Source organism: Pan paniscus, chromosome 3 (genome assembly GCF_029289425.2).
Source record: "Pan paniscus chromosome 3, NHGRI_mPanPan1-v2.0_pri, whole genome shotgun sequence".
NCBI classification, from domain to species: domain Eukaryota; kingdom Metazoa; phylum Chordata; class Mammalia; order Primates; family Hominidae; genus Pan; species Pan paniscus.
In genome coordinates, this window is record NC_073252.2 from 61,440,612 (window position 1) to 61,457,952 (window position 17,341).

At 36.5% G+C, this 17,341-nt stretch overlaps 1 protein-coding gene and 1 pseudogene across 2 annotated transcripts in view; one reads left to right on the forward strand and one right to left on the reverse strand.

Annotated features, from left to right (window-relative positions):
• LOC100983151 (UDP-glucuronosyltransferase 2B15-like) overlaps window positions 1-17,341 on the forward strand; it is a 230,293-nt pseudogene that overhangs the window by 47,908 nt on the left and 165,044 nt on the right.
• TMPRSS11E (transmembrane serine protease 11E) overlaps window positions 1-17,341 on the reverse strand; it is a 50,129-nt gene that overhangs the window by 27,888 nt on the left and 4,900 nt on the right. Inside the window, exons 2-4 of one of the 2 annotated variants that reach the window (XM_057302091.2) lie at window positions 7,756-7,880; window positions 2,933-3,054; window positions 751-818 (exon numbers count right to left, since the gene is read on the reverse strand). In XM_057302091.2, the coding sequence (XP_057158074.1) occupies window positions 751-818; window positions 2,933-3,054; window positions 7,756-7,880 (315 nt within the window). Of the gene's footprint in view, window positions 1-750; window positions 819-2,932; window positions 3,055-7,755; window positions 9,191-17,341 lie in introns of those variants that run through there. The other variant, XM_034958713.4, reaches the window with a different exon arrangement.

Consider the following 17,341-nt stretch of genomic DNA (forward strand, 5'->3'; position numbering starts at 1 on the left):
CCTTTGAGAAAGTGAAATTTAAAGATAAGAAAAGTAGTTGCAGATCCAAGAAAGGGCACTATCTCAAACACCAGAGAGTACAGAATTTTTAGAAGACAGTGATCAAAGTAATGCCTTAGAGATATCAGCTAAGTAATAGAATGGGAGGAAACTTTTAAAGTTTTGTCATTGGACTAATATTGGAAATAGTTCTTATTCTGTTTTTTAATACAAATAATTTGTATTATGTCAATATCTTATTGAAAATTCTTATAATATTTTCCTTAACATTATGTACTAAACCCATTTATCAATGGTTAGTTGACAGATGAGATCTTCTCAGCTACATATTTTGAGAATGGAGGGACGGAATAGAAGAAGATAAAGAAGATTGACTAATAAGAGGAAGAAGAGCTAAAGACAAACCTGATCTACTATATTGTCTTACATGGGGCACTACTTGCCATTAAACCAAGGATGTGTGTTAGGTCTATCTGTATTTAGTACTATCTGTACTTGGTAAGTTTCCCAGAAAACAATTTTATAACATAGGCACCAATTATACCTCTGTCCCCAGCAATCATCTTGCAAATGCTTACTTTGGGATTTAAGGAATGAATAAGGGACTTTGTAACCCATGACTTACACAGGACAAGTGTCAAATGTTTGTTGGATTGAATTATATCTTTAACACTTGAAAACATATTTATTGCTGAGCAGATTAACAGCTTCAACTTTAAATTCAGAAGTCAGCAATTCAGATTTACATACCTGAACTTGATAACCTGAGACTTGACAAATTCTTCCCTTAACGGAGATTTATGAAATGCATTTTTCACCTGTTTGAAAAATATTCAAAATATATCAGCAAGAACAACTTTCTGAAATTCCACAAATTAATTCAAATCTTTTTAGAAAATTAAAAAACAAAACAGAGCAAAAAACATTGACATTTCGCAGTGAGTGGAACTGAGGAAACTTGAGGAATCTATTGTGGTTTTCTCAGTGATTTCAACTGAACTCTGTCTTAGGAATGATAGGAGTAGGGAACTGCAGTGGGGCCAGAAGTGACATCTGCTGTACTAATGCTCAGAAAGAGATCAAAGAAAATGAACATGCTGTTTCTTCAAAGTTAAGAGTGAGAAATTTTACTCTGAAGTAAGGACTTTTACTGCCCGTAGACAAAGGAAATGAAATAATTCTGCCACATAATACTTGGAGTATAGAAATGAGTGCATGACCATGTCAAATGCTTCCCAAACCTAGTGACAAAGTTGTCAGGTATCCTGGCATAATGTACACGAAGTTCAGCACTCCAAGTGCTCTTAGAAAGGCCCAGGTGAACTGGGATACTTAGCCTAACACACCTATGAGTTTTACTCTACTAAAGTGAAAGAATCTATTTTTGTAGAGACATTAGTTATTATTCTAAATAAGAATTCTAGGCAACTTAATTTTTTAATTAGGAGTTTATGTAAGGAAACACTCAAAGGTGTCTTGTTTCCAGTATGTGGATATTTAGTAAACACTTACTACATGCTGGTGATTAACAGAAGCAATGAGCCTTTTAATTCTTTCTTACATTTTATTAATTCCAAATTTTTTTACCTAATGACACTTCTTGCAATTATGAGACAAAGCTGAATAGCACAAGTCCTCTGAATAGGATGGCAGTATTCACAAGAAAATTTTTATTTAAGGGTTAATTTTTGTCAAGTAACTTCAAAACTATTATTAATTTTGAAGGCATTAAAGAGCCTTATGTATATTCCTTTAGACTTAAATCTGTCTGGATTTTATTTACTTAAATAAAATTTATTTGAATGAATGGCACAAAGAACAAGGGAAATAGTGGCATCTCTTCTTGACCTTTTTAATTCAATTTCATTTCCTTCATTTTGCATATGTATTTAGCCTTAGAGAAGAGCCTGGTCAAATATTTCCCTGATTTGGTGTTTGCAAGTGCAAATGTAACCAGGATTCAACCACTGTCTCAGCAAGGTGGCCAAATCCCCAGGCTTCTGTCTACTGGGCGGTTTCCAGGGTCTCACTTCCATTCTTATTCAGGTTATTGGAACTGGAAGACAATTTGGAAATTATCTAATCTAATACCTTAATTTTCATTTACAGAACTTTGTCCAGAATGATAAACTAATATTCCAAGTGATGTATCATTAGCTAGTAGATACCACTGAAGCTACATGTGCCTCCCAGCTCCTAGTTCAGTGTTCTTTCCATCACATTATACAATGAATTACCTCCCAGGTTGCCAGGAAAAGTTAAATTATTCTTTAATTAATCTGATAATGATAAGAAGTTACCACTTAGGCCCTTGTTCTTTTGGCCCATGCTGCTAATTTTTCCAGTTTCTTAAGTATTTAATTGATCCCTCAAGATGAATGTTGACGCGTTAAGGGTAGAGTTGCTTATCTGTGGATTTACATACCAAAAGCTAGTTGAAGGTTAAATATTTTTAAAAACTGGGTAGAGTTGCATATCTGTGGATTTACTACAGATTTATATACCAAAAGCTGGTTGAAGGTTAGATATTTTTAAAAACTAACAGACTATTTAGGTATGTGCCTAAATAGTTTCAATCTTGGCAATCTTCTGCTCGGGGTCTCTTTTTTAGGAAGTCTGGGATACAACAAATATATTTTAAGCCACACTCACATTTCCAGAATCTCTGGACTCTACTGATCACTAGCTAAGGAAAGGTGAGTAAGAAGGACCTGACTGAATGGCTAAAGTTTCTTTGGTTCAACCCTGCGAGTCATATTGTGCTAAGTGATGTATTGTCCATTTTGTTTTATATTCCTTGGGTTAGGGCCTCTTTTCATTTTGCAAATACACAGGGATCCATTAGTTGAATGGATCTTTTAAAAGCTAGGATGCTAAAAATATGGTAAAAAGTGAAAGCAAATGCACTAGAAGTGGATGACAAGTTGCTTACCATTGATTCAAGTCTCTGGCTCATTTCTGTAAAATTGTTAGAAGCCTCTCTGCCAAACTCAGCATATAGTTTGTCAGTTGTAAATGACAATGTGCTATAGTAATTGTAGGTCTTCTTTTGATCTACAAGGAAAGAAGCAAAACACTATCATAATTTTTATCAGATGTGTGTAAAGCATCATTATATCCCCACTTGGTGGTTGCTGGAAGACTGAAACAGGAAGGAATGCTCTTAGCACAGGCCATCATCATCATCCTGCCCCAGGCCTCATAGTTATCTCAGGATAAAAAACAACAACATTTATCATCATGTGATTTAGAGAATAAAAGCTGTAAGAAATGCCTGGTGTTCCTGGAGTACTGTACAGTAGCTCATTGGAACAGTGGGCTGATTATTCATGTGTTACTCATTCCTAAGTAAGCCACAAGAGACAGCAAGTCATGCCATCTGAGCATACAAACAGGGATGGATTCAGAAGCCTCCCAAGAGTCACTGCATTTTTATATTCCAAACATAGATTTTCTTTTCCCTTCCATCAACTATACATCAATTCTGGCCACAAGAACTCTAATTTGAGAAAATTTATTTTGGCTGAAAAGGAAGATGAGGTTAGGAATTAAAATGCAAGGGATTCAGTAAATGGAAGTTTAGGGAGCTAAAGTTGCCACCTGGCATAACCTTCCAGGAACACTATTTAGTTTCACCTGGGTCCCTTGTCACTGCATGTATGTTTTTCCCACCAACCACAGGGGTTGGCTTGTCTGCTCCTTAGCCACTGTCTCTACATTCTGCATTCAATTTAAGCAACCCACATTTTTGACCTGCTGAAAAGTTAATGTCATATAACTTTTCCTCTACCCTCCAGTGCATAAAGCAAGCACACAGCCCTCAGAAAATTAATGTATTCATTCAACAAATATTAATGCCAACCACTTTTCAGCAAGAGACACTGTGTCAACCATTAGAAATACACTGGTGATCAAGACAGTTGTATATAGTTACTATAGGAAAGCAGACTGTGGCTCATCCAGTCACAGTCTCTCTCCTCCTTTCTCTTCCTCCCTATTCTTTCCCTCTTCACTTAAACCACAGAAGAAAAGGAAACTAACACTGGACACCAGTGTCCCTAGTACATTCACATATCTCATTTAATTTACAATAACTCCATGAAAAGGCAATGTTATCCACATTTAATAGATTACAGTCTTGGAAATGTAAATAACTTGCCCAAGTCCAGCAGGACATAGCCAAGACTAATTTCCAAAGTACCCACTTACTTCACATGCTGCTTCTTAGAGTAGGAAAAAAAGCCACTTATTAAAGCTAGAGGACAAGTCTTTTGTTGTATAAAAGTTATGCAAAAAACTACTGGTGTATTTCAAATAAAACACCCTGGCCATCCAGAGGATTTGATGGGACAGAGAGGGAAACAGCCATCAGACTCTGACAAGGGCTTGGGTGCGGTTGGTGATGAATAAAAGAGATGAATGGCAGGCAGGAGACACTGAAAGTTGAGTCACCAGAGTACAAGAGACCTAAGGGAAGGACTTGGGAGGTTTTACTCTTCCTCCATCCTTCCTCACCTCCCTTTCTCTGAATGGCCAGGGTGACATGAAATTCAGGCAGGTACCTGGAAATATACATAACTTCAAGTAAGATTTTAAATTTATTGAAATACTGGGAAATAACTCATAACTATCTCTGTAAACTACTGTTCTACTACATTTGTATTTTTTAACATCTGCCTCATGGTTAACTATAACTCTCTGTGGAGTTGTATCCATTCTTCTAGAATCCTGCTTCAAATTTTAATGTGAAAGTGAACTGCCTAGGGAGCCTGTTAAAATGCAGATTCTGGTACATGAGGTCTAAAGTTAGACTCAAGATTTTGCATTTCTAACAAGCTAGCAAGTGATGTTGATGCTTCTGGTAGCTAATCACACATTAAATAGCAAGATTCTAGACAGAATGCTAACAGACCCTTCTACACCCTTAAATGTAGTTTTTTGGCTTATTAGATTGAATGATTTAAAATTGCCATTAGTACAGGTCAAAAATAGTCAAATATTGGCAATTTCATATGGTTTAACAAAGTTAACAATTTATTATCTGTGCTCAGTATTTTACTTTACCCTGTAGACTTAAGCATGCCACTGTTAAAACATATTACCAGCTGCCATAAATATATGGTATGAGTAGTTACTAAAATATGTTGGGAATATTAACAGAAAAGTTAAAAATAAGGATAAACATGAGTTTGTTGGTAAATTTCTAGCAGTTTTGTGATTCTATAATCTGCAATGACGTTGCTTATAACAGATTCATCTTCTGACATCCAAATCACACAGGGGCAGAAATGCACCCCCAAAGGCCCCAGACACGAACCATACACAGAATTCTACATTGTCCTTGGCTTTATGAAATGAGAACCAAAATGATATTTTTCCAAATCTGATTACCTTTGTCTGTATCTGTCTATTTCTGTGACGGATTTTTTTGGTTTGGTTTGGTTTGGTTTGGTTATTTTGGCATGTCAGCTTCTAAATATTCGTCTGCCAAAACCACTCGGTTAGTTTACATCCCAAAACAGAAAGCAGGTCACAAATAGAAGGCAGTAACACACATCACAACAATCACTGTTTATTCAGGTGTACTGTGTGGGCAGTAGAAGCTGTGTGTTCAGTATTACTCAGTTGATCATCCAAACAACAGGATTCAGGAACAGGTTACTGAAAAAATTCTTGCCAAGTTTTCACTGTATGCATATGAGTAAGATTTATGAATCTTATAAAACTTGGCTTGGGAAGAGGCAAATGAGAAGTAGAAAGGGACATTTTCTCTCACTGAGGTGATTAGCCCCTAGTGTTACTAGGAATTCCTTGTGAAGTCAGACAAGCCGAAGTATGGCCCAAGAAAATATTGTAGGCATGATTCATTTGATATTATCATTCAGTATTTAATAAATATTTATAAAGCACATAACATGTGCCAAGATTCTGATAAATTCTAGACACACAAAAGTGTGTAAAACAGTCCTAGGAATCCATGGGGACGAATAATGATGCTTACAACAAAGTAGGACTCAATATTCTCAGCAGAACTGTAGAACTATAAAGTTATTCCAGCAATTCATTTTTATTTAAAGTATTCTTCAGTCCCAGCACAGTGGCTTATGCCTGTAATCCCAACACTTTGGGAGGCCAAGGCAGGCAGATCTTTTGAGGTCAGAAGTTCGAGACCAGCCTGACGAACATGGTGAAACCCTGTCTCTGCTAAAAATAGAAAAAATTAGCCGGGTGTGGTGGCGCATGCCTGTAATCTCATCTACTCAGGAGGCTGAGGCACAAAGATCACTTGAACCCAGGAGGCAGGGGTTGCAGTGAGCCGAGATCGAGCCACTGCACTCCAGCCTGGGAACAGACCAAGACTCCGTCTCAAAAAGCAAAAAAAAAGTAAAGTGTGCTACAGAAAAATCTGTTATTAATATGCAGATACTCCAAATTTAAAGACCTGCCTGTATGCAAATTCTACCAAAAAAAAATGTTTGTTTTAAATATTTTTTTAAACTATCCAGAAATGATCCACCTTGCTTTGGAAATTGAGATTACACTTGCGTGGATAGTAGAGGAAGATAACCAGGTTACAGAGTACTCTTTCTCGTTACTGGAAAGCAACTTCAACAAGGTCCCAATTAAATTAGAATCAAGTTATTAGCTTCTATGGTTACGGTGCCTTGAACATCCAAGTATAATCTAGTAACAGAAGAAGATATTAAACTAACAGGTCATGGTTGAGTCAAGTAATTAAAACCCTAGGCAGAGTAGGAGGAAACTTCAGAAGGGCTGTTACATCCCAGAAGAACAGTTCTGAAGTACCCTGGAGACCTTTCTAATAACATAGCAACTAACAGTTCATCTAGCAATGAGGTACCTGATAACCGCAGGGTGAACATCTTTATAATTAGCTTTCTTGGCATACCCTATCCTCTTTAATCACCTACAATATATCCTAAGATGAGATTTTAATAACAGAAATAGGCACTTACTCAACAATACATCACTATGACTATTTTTGTAACTTACTGGTACAGAATAGAGCCTACTTCTTTATGACTCCAGATTGTGTCATTGATTTATTGGGATGTCAGGACTTCAACGAGTTGGATTTTTTTTTTTTTTCTTTTTGAGACCGAGTCTCTCTCTCTTGCCCAGGCTGGAGTGCAGTGGTGTGATCTCGGCTCACTGAAACCTCCGCCTCCTGGGTTCAAGTGATTCTCCTGCCTCAGCCTCCCCAGGAACTGGGACTACAGGTGTACACCATCACACCTGGCTTTTTTTTTTTTTTTTTTTTTTTTTAGTAGACACGGGGTTTCACCATGTTGGCCAGCCTAGTCTCAAACTCCTGACCTCAAGTGATCCACCCGCCTCAGCCTCCCAAAGTGCTGAGATTACAGGCATGAGCCACTGCACCCAGTCAGAATTATTTTAAATCAAGATGCTTGCCCTGTGACCTCAAACAACTCAAGACATTGGTTCTAGCTATCCTGTAGTTTTCCCTTGATTAATACTCACTTATTGCTTATTAAGGAAGATGCAAATAAGCATGCTGTTCCCAGCAGAAAGCATCACTACATCAAAGATAGAAAACAGAATCCTCCTTGACTTATGAGGACTAAATAAGAGACAAAGTAGGTAAAGATCCCTTGTACAGGCTATGCAAATGAATCGTGGTAATGAATGAATAAGCCTGAGGCAAATCAAAACAGCAAGGTATGAGGAAATATTTGGGGTAAATCACATGATGCCAAGGCAGCTTATACTTACTATATCTCACATAATGAACAGTGAGTCCAATGCACACTGCCAGGACAATCAGGGATATGAAGATGACGAGGCCGATAACCCAGGGTTCCCAACAAACTCTTTTCCTAGCCCTCACCACATCTGGCCTAAGGAAGAAAGTAAATAGGTAGATTATGTCAGAGCATGCAACACATCCACTCATTAGACAAAACAGATATTTCGGGGGAATAAAGGACATTCAGCTGGAGGGTCGTGTACTGTCTGGGTTTAGAGCACACCCTGGTTCCAGGCTACTGAGGCCAATCATGACTCTGACTCCTGTTGCTAGGCAAGTAGTTTGACTTTTCTGTGCTTGGGTTTCCTCATCCATAAAAGGAAGATGATAATGATAGTACCTATTTCATATGATTGTTGTGAGGATTAAATGAGGTACCATATATAAAGTGCCTGTAACAATGCCTGACATGTAGAAAGTGCAATATTAAATGTTAGCTATCACTTGTTGAGCCAGCCATGTACTTGATATAGAGTTAGACACTGCAGGAGCTACAAAAATATTTTAAGCCTTTTCTCTAGCACTCTAGAATCTTAAATAGCCTTTGAAATGTGTTACAGCTTGAAGCATACCAGGTTTCAGATAGAGTTGCTAATTCTATTCTTCTAATTTTCTGATCTATTTCCAAACCAAACTTTGAGGATACATGGAAGAAACAACCAGAGGCCCCTTCCTAAAGAACCTGAGGTTTTGAGCTAATATTTACCTTTAAGCTTTAATGATGCTACAGAAGGCTGGGCACCGTGGCTCACGCCTGTAATCCCAGCACTTTGGGAGGCCGAGGCGGGTGGATCATGAGGTCAGGAGATCAAGACCATCCTGGCTAACATGGAGAAACCCCGTCTCTACTAAAAATAGAAAAAAATTAGCCGGGCATGGTGGCAGGCGCCTGTAGTCCCAGCTACTCTGGAGGCTGAGGCAGGAGAATGGCGTGAACCTGGGAGGCGGAGCTTGCAGTGAGCTAAGATCGGGCCACTGCACTCCAGCCTGGGCGACAGAGCGAGACTCCGTCTTAAAAAAAAAAAAAAAAAAAGCTACAGGAAATTCTTTTTGCATGAGATTCCCTCAACTTCTATTTGTTCTGCCTTCAAAAATACATGTTACTGAAAAACATTGATCCACATGATTTTTGTTTGATTGGTAAAGTTGCTGTCCCATTGGGTTATAATATTTGGTAAGCAAACTCTAAAGCCAGAAATGTGAAATAATAAGTCACAGATGACTAAGGAGTTTGAATATGATACTCTTATTTTAGATTTCTTGAGGTATTTACGCCAGTGTGTGCTATGCTTTTTTCTTTTTTCCAGAGTGCTAACTGTCTGCTACATGAGGACTTGAGGAAAACATGGTATTCTCCTGGAGGAGTACTGGGTGTTGAATCAGAATAAGGAGAATTCTAAGTGCAGCCCTTTCATTAACAGATCAGCGACGGAAAAATCATTTAAACTCTGAGCTCAATTTCCCCATGTATCAGTAAGGGGCGGGATAACCATTCCGTCTAAAGCACTTTGGGACCTAAAATTAGATCATGAACGTGTAAACAGCAAAGCATTTCACAATAAATGCCTTTTGTTTACAGAAAACAAGAACGCTCTGTTTCCTGATGATATGGGATCAGGAAGTGATGATATTATCATGTTGGCCCCTGTCACACCATCATTACATCCTGGCTCTGGCTGGACACAAAATAAAGAGCATTGGCATAGAAGTCAATGGTGTTATCATCGCTGTATAATCCTGTCCCTGGGAAAGGGACTGAGATGTAGTGGAAGGCTCCAGGGGCTCTGCTTGTTCTCCTGCCTTGTTCCTGTGATTTTTCCACGGGGCCGTAACCAGGGAAGCTTTTATCTTACTCTCCTCAACCTTTCCCATCTCCAGTTTTCCCTTGAGTAGAATTCCAAACACCTGTTCCTAGAATGGCAATTACTTCAATATAAAAAGTCTTCTTCACAATGAGATTATGTTTTATGTGCAACTGTGCCTAAGAAACCCCCAAAACTGACTCTTCTTCCTTCATCCCTGAATGCTTGCTATTAATCTGTTACAGAAGAAAGGAGATGGGTATAACAGACGTAAGCAAAACTTTGGGGGGAATACAGGGAGAGAAGGGTTTCTCAACTAATATCAAAACATGTCAGATGAACAAAATGAATGTGTGCTTGTAGAAAACATGAAATTATCAAAAGTATATGATTGTTATATAGAATTGTGAAATATTAGACACGTTCTATTTGTTCTACAGTAAGTTTTAATCAAGACAAAAATGTAAGCAATGCAGCCATTCTATTGATGAAGTAGGTTTCATGTATTAACATTAAAAAGGTTAATGATAAGTTTCAATTTTAAAAAGTTATAGAATAATATGCATTTCATGTTTCGGTTTTCATAAATAATGAAACTATATATGTGTGTGCATAACAAAATATATAGAAGACACAACCAATATTTATTAGTAAGAAGCCGAATAACAAATAAGTGAGAAATTTTAATTTTAATTTATGGTTTTGTTTGTTTTATGGTGGATTTTTTAAGAACAACATTATGGCGTTTGAATTAAAAAAAAGAGAGCAAGAGACATAGGACATTCTTAAAATATGAAAAAAAAACTAAGGAAGATTATATATGTATTTTCATGGAATTTACATCACTGCAGTGTCCAAGGTACCACTGTGATTCTTCTTCTGACCCCCACCTTCCCACATTACTCACAACTATTTTAGTGACATGCTCTCCTGGGTGGCTAGAAGCAGACAAAAGGGATAACATGGGACAAAGGAAAAAGAGAATCCAGTCAAAAATACTTTGAATAAACAATTAAGAGATTATATTTCTGAGCCCTGCCACCAACTCATTTATTATATAGTCTTGTATGCAGAGATTCAATTATCTGTCTTAATTTCTCCATATGAAAAACAAGGATAATAAGTCCAGACCCCTCCTAACCTAATGAGCTAGGTAGAGATAAAAATGATAAGGCGGTTTGGTGCTTTGAGCTCCCAAGTGGAAAAATCATTGTACAAATAACGAGGATGATAATTATCATCATCATTATTTTAATTATTAGTAATAGTGGTAATGACCACATTACTAAGATGTTTGTCACTTGAAACATTATTTGTTCTTTTCCCAGTATGTATAGCATTGTTTTTCAAACTGATTCACCCTATTTTTTTAGCTTTTTTGAGATATAATTGATCCTATTTCTTAGTTACTTTTTTATTTTCTCAGTAAGTGATTCAATACTGAATTCCTCCAAATTAGATGTGAAAAATGTATGCTCAAAGAAAGTAGTAAAGTGAATGAATAAATTTATTTTACATATCAACAGATGTTTATATAATTAACCTCCTCCTGAACATACATAAACACTTGTCCAGTCATTATTTTCATCTATCAAAACTTATGTGCACCTATTCATGTAAAATCACCTTCAGATAGACTGATTGAATTCTAACAGCTTTAGTAATATCAAATTTCTTTCTTTATATGATTTTCTTTTCAATCTGGAGACATGTATAATTAGTGACAAGTCAAGTGAATATAACAGTTAAAGTATGCTTATGTTTTTTTAGCCCCAAATTGCCAGAAAATAAGCAATATGTTTAGAGCTGCATTATTATTATCGCTTATTAATGTGTAATTTTTAGAATAGTGCTAAAAAAGAAAAGCAGCAGCAACAGCAAAAAGACAAGGGGAAAATGTACTAGTGCAAATAAAGCTAATGGCAAGCACTGGAAAATGACAAGTCAAGGCTCAGTGTTTCAAAGAAAAATTTACCAGAAGAAGCCTCTTCACAGCAATACCACCAATCAATAGTTGGTCTTTTAAAAAAAGAAAAATTATACTTTAAGTTTTGGGGTACATGGGCAGAATGTGCAGGTGTGTTACATAGGTATACACGTGCCATTGTGGTTTGCTGCACCCATCAACCCGTCATCTACATTAGGTATTTCTCCTAATGCTATCCCTCCCCTAGCCCCCCACCCACTGACAGGCCCCAGTGTATGATGTTCTGCTCCCTGTGTCCATGTATTCTCATTGTTTAACTCCCACTTATGAGTGAAAACATGCAGTATTTGGTTTTCTGTTCCTGTGTTAGTTTGCTGAGAATGATGGTTTCCAGCTTCATCCGTGTCCCTGCAAAGAACATGAACTCATCCTCTTTTATGGCTGCATAGTATTCCATGGTGCATATGTGCCACGTTTTCTTTATCCAGTCTATCATTGAAGAAGAAATGATATACGTATAACAGACATCATTGATGGGCATTTGGGTTGGTTCCAAGTCTTTGCTATTGTGAACAGTGCCGCAATAAACATATGTGTGCATGTGTCTTTATAGTAGCATGATTTATAATCCTTTTGGTATATACCCAGTAATGGGATGTCTGGGTCAAATAGTATTTCTGGTTCTAGATCCTTGAGGCATCACCACACTGTCTTCCACAATGGTTGAACTAATTTACACTCCCACCAACAGTGTAAAAGTGTTCCTATTTCTCCACATCCTCTCCAGCATCTGTTGTTTCCTGACTTTTTAATGATCGCCATTCTAACTGGCATGAGATGGTACTCATTGTGGTTTTGATTTGCATTTCTCTGATGACCAGTGATGATGAGCTTTTTTTCATATGTTTGTTGGCTGCATAAATGTCTTCTTTTGAGTAGTGTCTGTTCATATCCTTTGCCTACTTTTTTATGGGGTTGTTTTCTTCTTGTAAATTTAAGTTCTTTGTAGATTCTGCATATTAGCCCTTTGTCAGATAAACAGATTGCAAAAATTTTCTCCCATTCTCTAGGTTGCCTGTTCACTCTGATGATAGTTTCTTTTGTTGTGCAGAGGCTCTTTAGTTTAATTAGATCCCATTTGTCAATTTTGGCTTTTGTTGCCATTGCTTTTGGTGTTTTAGTCATGAAGTCTTTGCCCATGCCTATGTCCTGAATGGTATTGCCTAGGGTTTCTTCTAGAGTTTTTATGGTTTTAGGTCTTACATTTAAGTTTAATCCATCTTGAGTTAATTTTTGTGTAAGGTGTAAGGAATAGGTCCACTTTCAGTTTTCTGCATATGACTAGCCAATTTTCTCAACGCCATTGATTAAATAGGGAATCCTTTCCTCATTGTTTGTTTTTGTCAGGTTTGTCAAAGATCAGATGGTTGCAGATGTGTGGCATTATTTCTGAGGCCTCTGTTCTGTTCCATTGGTCTATATATTTGTTTTGGCATATGTTATGTATTTGACAGTAGCTTAGCTCATAGGATTGTGCCTGCTTATCCTATCAACAAAAGTATTTGAGATGTGTTTTACTTTGTGAAAAGCCCAAACCAGCAAGCATTGGTGACATCATTAATCCTTCTCACACTTTCTAGAACAAGACTATAAAAATATCCACAGTAGAAATAAAACAGAATATTATATATATGTGCATGGATTATATATTTTCATTGCTGTTTTTTTAAAAAAAGAAGAAATACAGGCAAATTACTCCACATAAAATTACGAATAACATATTTCTGTCCTATCCACTGGAAGATAAAACACATCTATAAGTATCTGATAGCATCAGCCAGGCCCTTGGGCTGAATTACAATGTTTGCATTCCCTACCATAATAATTACGGCTACTTCTCATAGAGAAGTTACAAAACCCAGAGTTTAACTATTTCTATTTAGCCAACCATAAAACTTACGTGACAGTATCTTTCCCTTACCTTTAAAAGGAGGTTGTGAAGATTGCATATGATATCAATAGACTTTGTTAGATAGGTGTACTACATAAATATTAGGGCAACTCAACAGTAAGGAATGTCTCTGACCTCCACTGTGATTATCATCAAGGTTTTATTAAGTTCCCAACTAAATATGGTACAGCACAGGTGACTACAAACTGATATTTAAGTTGACACTTGGCCTGATCTCTAGAAATTTGCAACTACATACAGATAGGTGGGTTGCAAAAAAATTAAAGATATTATTAAGTAATTAGTTATGGGTTTATAGACTTAAACTAAGCTACTGAAGTTTGAATTCTACTAATATATTTGCTTTCTTTTCCTCAAACTCTTTTTAGTTCAAGATAATAAACTGGCATTACCTAAGCAACTTTATACACAACAATATGCCACAGCAAAGTTAACGAGGGATGCCATTGCAGCCAATCATAGGGAATTTTACACACTTCAAAGCGTGGAAGAAAAATAAGAATTAACAAGCAGTGTGCTGATATCACTGCAAGTGTATCAGAAGAAAAATGATTGAGAAACCTGAGCTAGAGACACTCTTGTGGCTGCTAATATATAGCTTGAGACTTTCAGAAACTTTTTAAAATTTTAGCTGTCTTCCTACCAAATCTTCTTGACATTGTCTAGATGACTCCAAGAAAGTTTGCATGATAGAATGGAAGTAGATCTAAACCGGAAAACCAGTAACCTATGTCTTAGTGTTAGTTCAAACAGATGAGAAATCTGAGAGCATACTCCACATCATACGAGTTCCAGCATCCCCTGAGCCCCAACTTGTGTGATATTGAGAGCTCTCCTTTTCTTCACATGTTAAAAAATCAGCGGAAATTTAAATTGATCTAAATGGTCTTCAATTTTCATCCAAGCTAATGTTCCATGCCTCACATAACACAAAAATGTTACATATCCTAATTAAAATTCAGCATTTGTTAAACAATCAGACTTCAGGCAATTTTTCAAATGCCTCATTTTTCTGTTGACTACAATGTCAGATAATTTGAAATAATTTGCAGTCAAACTAAGAGACTACAAGTTATTTGAAACAATCTAAATACCATACCTGAGAAAGCCAGACTTTGAAAATCATACTTTACTACTTGTATTGAGAAGTTGGTTAAGGGGTACAAATGTATAGATAGAAGGAATAAGTTCTACCATTCAGTACAGTAGGGAAATTTTAGTTAACAATATCTTGTTGTGCATTTCAAAATAGCTAGAAGAGAACTGTAATATTTCCAACACAAGATGGTCATAGACATCCCAGTTACCTTGATTTGATCATTACACATTGCATACAAGCATCAAAATATCACAGATACCCCCAAAATATGTATAACTACTATACACCAACTTTTTAAAATCTCTAGACCCTGATTAAAATGTGCCTGAATGTGACAGTTGGGCCACATGCTGACACCCTGTTGTGTCCTCTGGCTTGCTGTTTCCTTAGAAAGCACTCTAAACCATACACCAAGAATTCTTTAGACAGTCTAGAAATTTCTACATGTAATAAAATTCTATCTGAATTAATTCAGCAATGAGGAGAAATTGAAAAATGTATAGACCCTCTCAATGTTTAAATAATTCTTCCAAAATGAAAAGTGAGTTTTCTTGATTAAAGAATTTTCTGCCCCAGTTATCGACCTGAAATATATGTAAGAATTCAGTTTTAATTTTTGGATGGTACATAAAATTAATGAAATTTTTTATTATATACTCACCTTGACAATTACGTTCTAATATATTGGCATTTAATAATAACATAGTGAAATAAGCTCAGGTTCATATTAGAATAAAGTAGGATTTCTGTGCAAATTAATACCATAAAAATTATAAGGAATGCATTATTTTACCCAAAAGAACAAATACTTTTAGTTACCAATGTCCATGCGTTTAATTCATATCTATATACTGATGACTACCAAATCTATAACTGCAGCTCAGCTCACTTGCCTACACTTCAAAACTATATATCCACCAGCCTATGTTCATCACAATGGGCTATACCTCTTACCATTCAAACTTAATACAGCTATACTAGAAACTCCTAGACGCCTATCCCAAATATTTATTCTTTTTTTTCTAATAACAGAAACCTTGATCTTTGGTTAGGCACACAGCCACCAGAAAAATCAAATAGTGCCCCTTGTCCATAAGAGTCAGCATATGAATACTTTCTTTCCAATGGAGTCTCTATTTTGTCGGCTGGAATCCTAATGTGCATTTCATAGTTAGAATACATATGTGCTAGTTGAAGCATGGATTGCCACAGTAGACCAGGATTTGGAAGACACATAATCAAGCTGGTAGGACAGCACAATAGTAGGAGACTAGATTCCTAATTATTTTGTGAACCTCCCTATTAGCTCTTACCTGCCTATCTCCAGAATTGTTTCACATTAAACGGAATAAAATTCCATTTTATGTAATCCCCTGTTACTCTGGGTTTCCTGTCACTCATAGCTAAATCTGATACTATTATAATATGCAAAACAGATTGTTGCAATCAAGGGAAATTGCCACTTTCACATAATGATCTTTGGGAAAAGAGGACATGAAGACATGTATTTACTAATTCTCTTGCAAATTCTGTATATGTGAAAGATGGTAAACTATTTTAACTTAATTTTCTCTAGCAGCATAATTTTGAGATACAATTAATAATTATAATATTAATATATCAGAAGACCAAGGTTCTAGTCAAGAGCCTCTTTGTAACAAGCTCTATGACTTTAAGCAAATGACTTCCATTTTCTTGTTTAGTGGATAAAGACTTGGGCTTAGGCATCAAACAGCTTGGGATTAGTCCTAACTGCCTGTTACTAGTTAGGTGGCTCTAGGAAAGTTACTCACCCTCTCTAAATCTACATTTCCCCACCCACAAATGGAGATAATGATAGGACCTAACTCAGAAGATTCTTCTGAAGATTAAATAAAGTAACACAAGGCAGATGGCACCATGCCAGGCACACAGTAAATACACCACAAAAGTTGGCCATTGTCATTATTTCCTCTTTCATAATGAAAAATTAGCTTTAAGGTGGGTTGAAAAATCCACTCAGATGCCTCACATATGCCTAAGGGAAAAAAAGACAGGAAGGTAGAGGAAGCTTCTAGCCTCTATCCCACTCCACCCACAGCAATTCTGCTCCAAACATCAAGGATCTGCATTAAGCTTCCAGTGCAAAAAGGGATTCAACTAGTAAAGAAAACTTTAAAAAGCGTTCATCTTCGGACCCATCCAATTCAGAGATTTGAGTCAGGCAGCTGCCAGTTATCCTACAGTTTAGTACAAGAATTCAGGACCCTGTTTTTAAAAGGCCAAATATAGCTTTATTGTTGAATCAAATAATGTATCCCCAAATGCCTAATAATGACTTGAATGTACTATATAATTAAAAGATTGGTTTGAAATATTTTTAAAGTGTTCATTTATTATCTTTGGTATTTTCTGAATTAGGAAAGTTGAAACACTAAGATAAAGTAATTTTTTGAAAGCCAAGGTAAGTTATCTGTGTTTCACCAAAGAAGCACTTCTGATCCCAGAATCATGACCTGGCAGAAGCCAGGACTAGAAAGCACAGGGCTGATGTGAGAACAGGTGTGCTCAGATTCCAGCTCTACCAGTCACTTAGCAGAGATTTGGAAGTCTCAGTCTTCCTAATTTTTGGTTTCCCTAGCTGTAAAGTCATGGTAATATTAAAATTATCTGATTCTCAGGGTTGTAAAGTACCAAATGAGAAAACATATGTTGAAATTACATATGTAGCATATTTACATCAAATAATATTTTTATTGTTATGATATGTACC